General features: G+C 42.0%; 1 protein-coding gene across 1 annotated transcript in view; it reads left to right on the forward strand.

Annotated features, from left to right (window-relative positions):
- The window catches only part of LOC137537854 (mucin-2-like), a 59,123-nt gene that overhangs the window by 22,900 nt on the left and 24,011 nt on the right, over nucleotides 1–12,212 (forward strand). Inside the window, exons 3-4 of the mRNA XM_068259805.1 lie at nucleotides 2,454–2,610; nucleotides 11,290–11,424. Of these exons, the coding sequence (XP_068115906.1) occupies nucleotides 2,454–2,610; nucleotides 11,290–11,424 (292 nt within the window). The remainder of the gene's footprint in view (nucleotides 1–2,453; nucleotides 2,611–11,289; nucleotides 11,425–12,212) is intronic.

Below are 12,212 nucleotides of genomic sequence, written 5' to 3' on the forward strand. Positions count from 1 at the left end.
GTACTACTGTTCCCAGCAGACACAGAACAGTACACAGAATGCTATATAGTGTGGCTGAACGAGCGGTGTACCACTGTTCCCAGCAGACACAGAACAGTACACAGAATGCTATATAGTGTGGCTGAACGAGCGGTGTACCACTGTTCCCAGCAGACACAGAACAGTACACAGAATGCTATATAGTGTGGCTGAACGAGCGGTGTACCACTATTCCCAGCAGACACAGAACAGTACACAGAATGCTATATAGTGTGGCTGAACGAGCGGTGTACTACTGTTCCCAGCAGACACAGAACAGTACACAGAATGCTATATAGTGTGGCTGAACGAGCGGTGTACTACTGTTCCCAGCAGACACAGAACAGTACACAGAATGCTATATAGTGTGGCTGAACGAGCGGTGTACCACTATTCCCAGCAGACACAGAACAGTACACAGAATGCTATATAGTGTGGCTGAACGAGCGGTGTACTACTGTTCCCAGCAGACACAGAACAGTACACAGAATGCTATATAGTGTGGCTGAACGAGCGGTGTACTACTGTTCCCAGCAGACACAGAACAGTACACAGAATGCTATATAGTGTGGCTGAACGAGCGGTGTACTACTGTTCCCAGCAGACACAGAACAGTACACAGAATGCTATATAGTGTGGCTGAACGAGCGGTGTACTACTGTTCCCAGCAGACACAGAACAGTACACAGAATGCTATATAGTGTGGCTGAACGAGCGGTGTACCACTATTCCCAGCAGACACAGAACAGTACACAGAATGCTATATAGTGTGGCTGAACGAGCGGTGTACTACTGTTCCCAGCAGACACAGAACAGTACACAGAATGCTATATAGTGTGGCTGAACGAGCGGTGTACTACTGTTCCCAGCAGACACAGAACAGTACACAGAATGCTATATAGTGTGGCTGAACGAGCGGTGTACTACTGTTCCCAGCAGACACAGAACAGTACACAGAATGCTATATAGTGTGGCTGAACGAGCGGTGTACCACTGTTCCCAGCAGACACAGAACAGTACACAGAATGCTATATAGTGTGGCTGAACGAGCGGTGTACCACTGTTCCCAGCAGACACAGAACAGTACACAGAATGCTATATAGTGTGGCTGAACGAGCGGTGTACTACTGTTCCCAGCAGTGACACACAATGACTGGGGGGGACCCTGGCTAGCGTGGCTGGAGCGCGAACTACCCTGCCTGCCTACCCAAAGCTAAACCCACAGACAAATGGCGGAGATATGACGTGGTTCGGGTATTTATTTACCCGAACCACGTGACAGTTCGGCCAATCAGAGCGCGTTCGGGTCCGAACCACGTGACCCGTTCGGCCAATCACAGCGCTAGCCGAACGTTCGGGGAACGTTCGGCCATGCGCTCTTAGTTCGGCCATATGGCCGAACGGTTTGGCCGAGCACCGTCAGGTGTTCGGCCGAACTCGAACATCACCCGAACAGGGTGATGTTCTGCAGAACCCGAACAGTGGCGAACACTGTTCGCCCAACACTACCGTTAAGCCGCGGGATAGCGGCGTTTTAGCAGGGGCACACGTGCCCCTGCTAGCTATGAGGTCTGAAGCGAGATCTATTCTCGCTTCAGACTCTCTTTAAGGGATCTCAAGATGAACTATGTGCATTTATAAGCCAATGGCCACATTTTAACCACATTTTAATGATTTTTACTGTTTATTAATAACGTCCAAATTTAAGTGCACACAGCTCCAGGACAGTTGGATCAACAATACACCATCACTACTTCAGCACACATCTGTGTCCACCACCTAGGATCTAAATGTGCTTATCAAATTCGTGTTGACCCAAATCACAAAGTCTATAAGCACATGATTTCTCCTCAGGAGTATAGGGCTCAGCTTTGACTTGTATCACACCTTATTGATTCTCTCTGGGTTTTTTTTAAACATCTTCCCTTATGTGCTTCTGTATCACTTCACCTGTATTTTACTTGATTCATTTATTTGAGTAAAGTTGAAGCCAATAAAGATCATGTGGTAGTATTCCAAGTCGGTTCATACCAAACAGTCTATCCAGCTTTATTAATGTAGTTCTCCAAGGTCAGAAGTAGCCACTAAAGTATGTCCACCTTTCAGTAAGTCCATATTAACTTGTGGGGTCTTGAAAGCTTTCCTTTAGGTGTTGTTGCTTCTTTCAGTGAATTAACTTTGTAACTTTCAGAGTGCTGGTGTGCACCAGTACTCGTTCGTCAGACAAAAGGTTAATCAAGCGAACGGTTCTGCCAACACTACCAACAGGGTGCTCAACTAACAAGCCTTTGTGCACTTACTATTAAGCAAGTCAGGATACTGTACCAACTCCTGGGGTTTCTCTTGTGTTTTTTTTGTTTGTATGTTGATATTGTGATATCAGGAATCCTATTGCCACAATTTAGTCAGTTTTGTCTTGTTTTTCTTCTTTAAAGGTGGACCCTAAACCCTATTATGAGGCATGTGTGAAAGATTCCTGTGCTTGTGATGATGGAGGAGACTGTGATTGCCTTTGCACTGCAATATCTGCATATGCCCGGGTTTGCCTTTCTTTCTGTGTCTGTATTGAGTGGAGAACTCCAAGTCGTTGTCGTAAGTATCAATAACAATTTTAAAATTACCATTTGAAGAGCAAGAAAAAAAGTATAGATGTTGATGGACATGAATGCTTTGATATGTGTAATAGTACTTTGAAATAACTAGATCACTTCCTTCTGACTCAATGAAGAAAAACTTCGTGTCACTAATGCCTAGTGGTCACTAGTCACAAATGCCTGCCAAACTCACGAATGCCTGCTGCACATGATACAATAAAATTACGCGATTCAATACAAATAATTGGTTTTCCCAAACAATCTAAAGCTTTCTTTTTATATACTATATATATGTCAGTTGTGAGTGGTGGATTTTTCTGATCAATGTTTAGGAAAATTGAATGGTGTAGGGTAGGTTACATAGTTACATAGTTATTTTGGTTGAAAAAAGACATACGTCCATCGAGTTCAACCAGTATAAAGTACAACACCAGCCTGCTCCCTCACATATCCCTGTTGATCCAGAGGAAGGCGAAAAAACCCTTACAAGGCATGGTACAATTAGCCCCTAAAGGGAAAAATTCCTTCCCGACTCCAGATGGCAATCAGATAAAATCCCTGGATCAACATCATTAGGCATTACCTAGTAATTGTAGCCATGGATGTCTTTCAACGCAAGGAAAGCATCTAAGCCCCCTTTACATACAGGTATAGAGTTTGCCATAACGACTTCCTGTGGCAATGCATTTCACATCTTAATCACTCTTACTGTAAAGAACTCTTTCCTAAATAAATAGCTAAAACATGTTTCCTCCATGCGCAGATCACGTCCTCTAGTCCTTTGAGAAGGCCTAGGGACAAAAAGCTCATCCGCCAAGCTATTATATTGCCCTCTGATGTATTTATACATGTTAATTAGATCCCCTCTAAGGCGTCTTTTCTCTAGACTAAATAAACCCAGTTTATCTAACCTTTCTTGATAAGTGAGACCTTCCATCCCACGTATCAATTTTGTTGCTCGTCTCTGCACCTGCTCTAAAACTGCAATATCTTTTTTGTAATGTGGTGCCAAGAACTGAATTCCATATTCCAGATGTGGCCTTACTAGAGAGTTAAACAGGGGCAATATTATGCTAGCATCTCGAGTTTTTATTTCCCTTTTAATGCATCCCAAAATTTTGTTAGCTTTAGCTGCAGCTGCTTGGCATTGAGTACGATTATTTAACTTGTTGTCAATGAGTACTCCTAAGTCCTTCTCCAAGTTTGATGTCCCCAACTGTATCCCATTTATTTTGTATGGTGCTAGACCATTAGTACGTCCAAAATGCATGACTTTACATTTGTCAACATTGAATTTCATCTTCCATGTATGTGCCTATATAGCCATCCTATCCAGATCCTGTTGCAATATGACACTATCTTCTTGAGAGTTGATGATTCTGCACAATTTTGCATCATCTGCAAAAATAGCAACATTGCTCACTACTGCATCTACTAGGTCATTAATAAATAAATTGAAGAGCACTGGACCCAGAACAGACCCCTGTGGGACCCCACTGCTAACAGTCTCCCATTTTGAGTATGATCCATTGACCACAACTCTTTGTTTTCTGTCCATTAGCCAGTATCCTATCCATGAACACAGACTCTTCCCCAGTCCTTGCATCCTCAACTTTTGCACCAGACTTTTGTGGGGAACAGTGTCGAAGGCCTTTGCAAAGTCCAAGTATATCACATCTACAGCATTCCCAATATCCATATTAGCATTTACTACCTCATAAAAGCTGAGCATGTTAGTCAAACAGGACCTGTCTTTAGTAAACCCATGTTGATGCTGAGAAATAAGATTATTTTCTACTATGAAGTCATGTATAGTATCTCTTAGTAACCCCTCAAATAGTTTGCATACAACTGATGTTAAGCTTACAGGTCTATAATTTCCTGGATCTGACTTTTTGCCCTTCTTAAATAATGGGAAAACGTGGGCTGTACGCCAATCCACTGGGACTGGGCCAGTTGCAAGAGAGTCACAAAAGATAAGATAAAGGGGTTTATCTATAACTGAACTTAATTCCCTTAGGACCCGAGGATGCATGCCATCCGGGCCAGGTGCCTTGTCTATTTTTAATTTATTTAGTCTTGCCTTCACTTCTTCCTGCGTTAAGTATTTAATATTACAGTTATTACAGAATTTTACAGAAGATTGAGACTCTTCCGCCTCTGTAGTTTGCAACAGTGCTGTTTCTTTTGTGAAGACAGAAGCAAAGAAAGCATTTAATAACTCTGCCTTACCTTGGTCATCCACCATTGAGTTTCCACCCTCATCCTTTAGGAGTCCTATACAGTCAACCTTTCTTTTTTTAGAGTTAATGTACTTGTAAAACTTTTTTGGGTTAGATTTGATATCCTTATCGATTTGTTTTTCAGCTTCAATCTTTGCCTGCCTAATTTCTTTTTTTACAATTTTTATTGCACTCCTTATAATTGCTTAGTGCAGCCTCGTGCAGCCTCGGTCCCCTCCTGTTTTAAGACCTTATAGGCATTCTTTTTCCTCTTCATTTTGTCTTTAACCTTTCTATTCATCCATAGAGGCCTTTTTTTATTCCTAGATATTTTGTTTCCATATGGGATATACCTACTACAATATTGACTGAGAATAAGTTTAAAAGCTTGCCATTTCCCTTCAGTGTCTTCCCCTTGTAGTACATTATCCCAGTTCACCAAACTTAGTGCCTGCCTAATTTGATTGAACTTTGCTTTTCTAAAATTCATAGTTTTAGTGGTCCCGCTGCCCCGTGGCCTATCAGTCACCAGATCAAACGTTATCATGTTGTGATTACTATTTCCCAAATGTTCTTGAACCTGCACATTTGATACATTATCTGGTGTATTAGAAATGATCAGATCCAGTAACGCATTCCCCCTAGTTGGTTCAGTTACCATTTGAGTCAAGTAATTGTCCTGTAGTGCTGCCAGAAATCTGCTGCTTTTACCAGAATGGGTAGCCTCAATACTCCAGTCAATGTCTGGAAAGTTGAAGTCGCCCATAATTATGACCTCATTTTTACTTGCAGCTTTTTCAATCTGCTGTAGTAATCGCAGTTCTGCAGCTTTATTAATAAGAGGTGGCCTGTAGCATACCCCAATAAGCAATTGGCAACTTTTATTTCCACCATGAATATTTACCCAAACGGACTCCACATCTTCGCAATCTTCCTCCATCTCATCTTTGAGGACAGCTGTAAGAGAATTCTTAACAAAGAGACAAACCCCTCCACCTTTTTTCCCTGTTCTATCCCTCCTAAACACATTGTATCCTTTTAAATTAGCTATTGTCAATTTATTAATGTATAGACCCAAGAAATGTTTTGAGTTTTTAATCTTTTTTTATAATTGCGGAAAAATTGAGCACACGTGTTTAGTACAGTGGCCAGATTTAGAAAAAAAAATTGATTATAATCCTTCAATTGAAAAATTGTGTAGTGTGTGGCCACCTTAAGCAACACTTGTGTGATCTGGCAAACAATCAATATCTCCCTGATCAGAAATTGATTAGGAAGTATCAATCATTTTATTGCATTGTACGATTCAATTTCAGCACAAATCTTTTGGATTGAAACAGCATTACCAATCAATACAGTACAATGCTATGTAGTATGCCATCAATTCCCGTCTGCTTCTTCCCATATCTGATTGATAAAATAATTCCTATTTGTTTTGTTTAATATGTTGACAAAAAAATGATTGATAGGGTCACGGTTTCAAGAACTGTTGTTTGCAATAGCTACTAAAGATCGTTTCAAGTAATCGTTTAAAAATATTTGCAGTACAGGAATATCTCCTGAAGCCAGTTCTGTCCTATAAAGGGGTGACAACAAGCAGGAGGTGCTCAGCTTTGGTGACTACAGTAGGATCACAATAGCAGATAATCAACAATGTTTTTAGTGACACCGGGTAACATCAGTGCTTGCAGGAGATGAAATTCCATCATGTGTATGTAGCTTTAAGTATACCTGAGGTGAATTAATGTTACCCTTACCTCAATGTTCTACAGACTCTTCAGATCTCTCCAGACTACTTTTGTCCAGGCCTCCCATCCATCTTGCCACTGTATACCCTGTTCCTGGCCACGACTGGGACCTGTTGGAGCCTGGCCCATGTACAGTACACTCAGCACGCCCTCATGTATCATGCTCCCAATGGCTGTGTACAGAATCAGAAGGCTGCCACACACAGCTGTGCTGGGTAAAATGCAGAGAGGGAGGGCATGCATATGGACTGTGGGGGATTCAGCTGCAAGACAGAGGGATGGCCAGATGAGAGAAGTAGCCTGGAGGGATCTGAAGAGCCTATGGATCATAGTGGTAAGCATGTATTAACCCTTTTTACTCACCTCAGGTTTACCTCAGCTTGAACAAGACATTGACCCTAATACAGTAGGGTTATCCTAAACTGGAGATCATTAAACAGACATATGATCTTGAACTTGGTTTGTGGCAGTATGAATGTAGTTGCCGTTGCACTTTCACAGCAATAGCTATTTGTTTTACTGATAATTTTAGGATTTTAGATTTCTAAACTTTGCTCTGTAGTTTTTCTTGTTCAGACTCAATTCTATTGAATAAAACTGCCCAAACCTCAGCAATCCAAGCTTCATTGTTATGCACTTTTGTTGGGGCAAAATGTACAATACTGTTTGGTAAAAAAGATGGGAATTTTAATGTTATTGGAAGAGATAATTACAGAATTGATTAAGAGTATTGATTAAGGGCAGGAGATGTGATACCGTAAATCAACACTCATACACCATGCATACATACCTCAAATCTGTTCTCAAAGCTGTGCTTCTATTTAGCATGGTTTAAGTAGGCTAAACCTTTTGGCTCACTGGAGTAACTGGACTCTTAATTTCTTCCTTCCATTCTCATAGCTCCACAAATTTAATCATGGGTGATCTATTCTTTTAATATTGGTATTGTTTTTTTAGTACATTGTTTTTCAAAATACTTTCGCTTTCCAAAACGTGTTTATTGATACACATAACAAACACATATGCCAGTATGAGCCCCGCCCTAGGTGACATCACCAACTACCATGGGATGGACTGCTTGATAGTAGTAACCCGAGTAGCAGTGAGGTATCATCTGGATAGCAGCTTGTAGTGAATTAATGGTGGCAGGCATTTATCAGATACAATATGTTCCAGAAAATAAATGATCAAGACAGATGGCACTAAGTTAATTGTTGTAGCGATAGGTGTCAGCAACCAGAGAGAATCTGATTCTTGGCGATCTGCAGTATCCCCAAGAATACAGATATACCTGATTATTGAGGATCTGCAGAATCGCCAATAATCCAAGTATAACTAACCTCTGGACACCTGAAGTGTGTAAGTGTTTGGTGTAACAGTAGGAATTGGACCACCGGGGTAGCAGGTGGTCCAATAAGTAGAGAAGACTCTACTGCAGTCAAGGGCTCCAGGAGGGGAAGTCCCTGACTGGTTTTGCAGCAAGGCCTCCCCTGAGGAGCAGGGGACCCCTGCAGGAGGACTGAGCACTCAAGGGGTTGGTGACAGCCAGAAAGGTCGGGCAGGCCGGGTCGGCAACACACAGGCAGATAAAGTACAGAGACAGGAGACTGATTCGGTAACCAGGGACAGGCAGGGTCGGCAACAGTAGATCAGATGTGCAAAGGTACCGAATCAGAAAGCAGAAGAGAAGTCAGGAGAGCTACAATTCATAAACAGATATCCAATAATGCCTGGTCTAGAGTGTAAGGTCCGTGGTCCCACACTCAGGAACTGGTCTAAGGAATAACACAGATGATATACAGTATTCCTAGTCTGGGGTGTGAGGTCCGTGGTCTCTACACCCTGGAACTGGTCTAAGGAATAACACAGATGATATACAGTATTCCTAGTCTGGGGTGTGAGGTCCGTGGTCTCTACACCCTGGAACTGGTCTAAGGAATAACACAGATGATATACAGTATTCCTAGTCTGGGGTGTGAGGTCCGTGGTCTCAACACCCTGGAACTATGCTCGAGAATAACACAGATAATAATACAGTGAACTGGCTAAGTGTGGATTCCCAGGTCCACCTGGTTCCACCACACTGAAGGATCTGACTAAGGTCTGAGTGCTAACACATAGGGATTCGCAGTGCCAGACAACCAGCAACTGAACAGCAAGAGATATATATAGCAAAGCGCTCCACAGCGCCGCCCAGCTCCCATCAACCAATCACCTGCTGAGCTGGGATCAGCTGACCGCCTCGATCAGCTGACCCTTCTCCTATTGGCATAAAGAGCCTGTCTTGCGGCGCGTGTGCGCGTAGCTCTCCATCTGTGTGCACTACTAGGTCCAGACAAACCAGACGCACGCTGCTGTGGGGAAACCGCAGCTCTGTACGCGGACACCGCCGCCTCACTGTCAGAATGCGCGGCGGTTTCTCCGCAATCTATCACAATCGTATTTTTTGGTAGATGTCTGGCAGAATAGGTCGAAGGGACTTTCAATACAAATTTGAAATACATTTTAGTGTTTTTTCTCATTTTAAAACAGGTTTGTAACTATTGGTGTCAGCACACAGAGTATTTCCGATTATTGGTGATATGCAGTATCACCAATAATACAGATGCTATACCCGATTATGTGTGATCTGCAGAATCACCAATAATACCAGTATAGCTAGACACAGGACACCTAATGTAGTAAAGTGTTTGGTGCAACAGTAAGAAAGGGTATCTCCTGAGGAGCAGGAGATACAGACTCTACTGCAGCCAGTGGACCCCTGAGGTGCAGGTGGCCACTGGCTGTGATGAAGCTGACCTCCTCAAGCGGAGGAGAGACAGACTGTACTGCAGCCAAGGATTCCCTGATGGATTGGGAATCAGACTGTACTGCAGCCAGTGGACTCTTATGAGGTAGAGCCCCCTGACTGAACTGCAAGAGGACTTCCTGAGGAGCAGGCAACCCTTGCAGCTAATTGACACCTGGAGAGTTAGTGTCACGAGTAGTACAGTAAGAGTGATCACTCAAGGGATGAGTGACAGCCAGAAGGGTCAGACAGGCCAGGTCGGCAACACACGAGTAGATAAGGTACAAAGACAGAAGGCTGATTCGGTAACCAGGTACAGGCAAGGTAGGCAACTGGTAATCAGATATGCGAGGTACCGAATCAGAAAGCAGGAGAAAGGTCAGCAAAGCTAAAGATCATAACAAGTATCAATATAACACATTCCTAGTCTGAGGTGTGAGGTCCTTGGTCTCAACACCCGGGAACTAGTCTGAAGTATAACACGGTAATCTCCTAGACTTAGGTGTGAGGTCCTTGGTCTCAACACCCGGGAACTAGTCTGAAGAATAACACAGTAATATCCTAGACTTAGGTGTGAGGTCCTTGGTCTCAACACCCGGGAACTAGTCTGAAGAATAACACAGTAATATCCTAGACTAAGGTGTGAGGTCCTTGGTCTCAACACCTGGGAACTAGGCTGAAGTATAACACAGTAATATCCTAAGGCGGAATCTGGCTAAGTGTGAATTCCCAGTTCCAACTGGTTCTAACACACTGTAGGATCTGACTGAGGTCTGAGTGCCCACACGTGAATATTCGCAACGACAGACAACCTGCAACTGAGAAGCAAGTCCTATATATACTTGCAGCGCTCCGCAGCGCCGCCCCAGCCACTCAGCCAATCCGGAGTCCAGCTGGAATCAGCTTATCGGCCTGATCAGCTGATTCCCCTTCTGCTGGCATAAAGGTCCTGTTGCCTGGCGCGTGCACGCGTAGCTCTGCATCTGTGTGCACTAGAAGGACCAGGTGGACCAGTGACATGTTGCTGCGCGGAAAACGCTGCCTGCTTGCACGTGGAGACAGCCGCCCTGCCGCTTGCCCGTGCGGTGGTGTCTCCGCTATTCATTACAAGGTTTTTATAGAAATGTGCCCAAGAGATCATCCCACCCATATTTTATTAGACAACAGTGCATACATGTTTTATCCTAGAGAAAATGAGGCAAAAAAGTAATGCTCTATTGTGTAATAAGATAGCAATCATACTTTTGTATTCAGAATATGTATGTATTATGGAGATAGTTGACATGCTTATACATGGAACACAAATATTTTAATGAGATTTGTAGCTATGAAGCTTTGTAATAAAATGTAGTAAATGTCCAGTATAAGCTCTCTCCCACTTATGATAGCTTTTATCTCATACCAGGGTCTGTATAGTAGAGAGGAGAATTTCTCATGGTCCATAGGCATTATTTTTTGTTTTTGAGGAGTTTTTGATTACCTCTTGACAAATTTCAATGATGATTTTAATATTGTCATATTCAGGCAGTGCATTGTTTTATCCATAAGTGACTCTAGCAGAGTATAAGTTAGGGACTTATTTGATAAAACGTGGTTCTCAGTTTGGCACTAAAGTTTAGTATTACTGTAATTCTTAACCCACCAAAGTTGAACTTGGTCTAGAACTAGTCTTTCTATGGTTAATTAGTTTTTAAACTGTTAGGAAGTGAGATTTGAACTGTAATAAAACTATATAGCACTATTATATTGTAAAGAAATGTTTTTTTTTTCCTTGCAAGCAATTTCTTGCATTGACCAAATGGGTTTTACTATTTTAATGTATTCAATTCAATGAAAACTGGAATATCTATTGAGCATTGTGCCTATGGTTCAGTCCATATTTTCAGACACATACAAAATATGATTTTCTCTCTTTACAGCTGTGTTTTGTGATTATTTCAACAAGAAGGGGGAGTGTGAGTGGCACTATGATGCCTGTGGATCCAAATGTATTAAAACCTGTAGAAATCCCTCAGGAACATGCAACGAAGATAAAGGTGTTCTTAAAGTGGAAGGTAATAGAAAAAATACATGTAAAAATGTCAAAATGTCTGCATATTTTAAAATTGTATTCAATCAGCGTGAATAAAGCTCAACACACACCATACAATCTTGGTTGTACAGATTTACCACATCTATGTAGTATAAGAGCCAACAGAATGAAAATACCTTGAATGAATGCTTGGATAAGCTCTTATACTACATGAAAGTGGTAAGATTGAACAACCAAGATTGTATGGTGTGTGTTGAGCCTTAGAGAGACTAAGATCTATGAGTTCTCCCTTTCTTTATGGACACTATTATGAATGGCATGCACACTAACATTGTTAGTACACAATTAGTACAAACAGTATTGTGGTTAAAGTTTATGTAGGCTGCACTCATGCCTGCCCCACCCTCCTCCTAACCTCTGTCACTCTTTGTAGGTGTCAAATCTGTCAACTGCTTTTAAAAGATCTCTATTAAATGAGGTCATTTTACCAAAAACATTTTTAAACATTTCCAAAGTTAGGATTAGGATTAACAATCAGATGACAGTATTATAGCTTAATCCTTGATCTTGAGGGGTCTAGGTCATAGGTTCCGAACCCATAGTACGTTTACTCCAAGGGGTACAGTAGTGGGCCTCAGGGGGTACTTAAGCCAGTCAATGTTTATAGCAAGTTATGAGACAAAAAATTAAAACAAAACATAAATTATATATAAATAAATCTAAGTGGAAAAAAAAAATCAAGCACTTCTTGGATAGTGTGTAGTGCTGGCACTAGAAGCAACAAGCTGAGTACTTTCCCCATGACCATCT

The sequence above is a fragment of the Hyperolius riggenbachi genome, chromosome 11 (genome assembly GCF_040937935.1).
Source record: "Hyperolius riggenbachi isolate aHypRig1 chromosome 11, aHypRig1.pri, whole genome shotgun sequence".
In the NCBI taxonomy this organism is placed as follows: Eukaryota; Metazoa; Chordata; class Amphibia; order Anura; family Hyperoliidae; genus Hyperolius; species Hyperolius riggenbachi.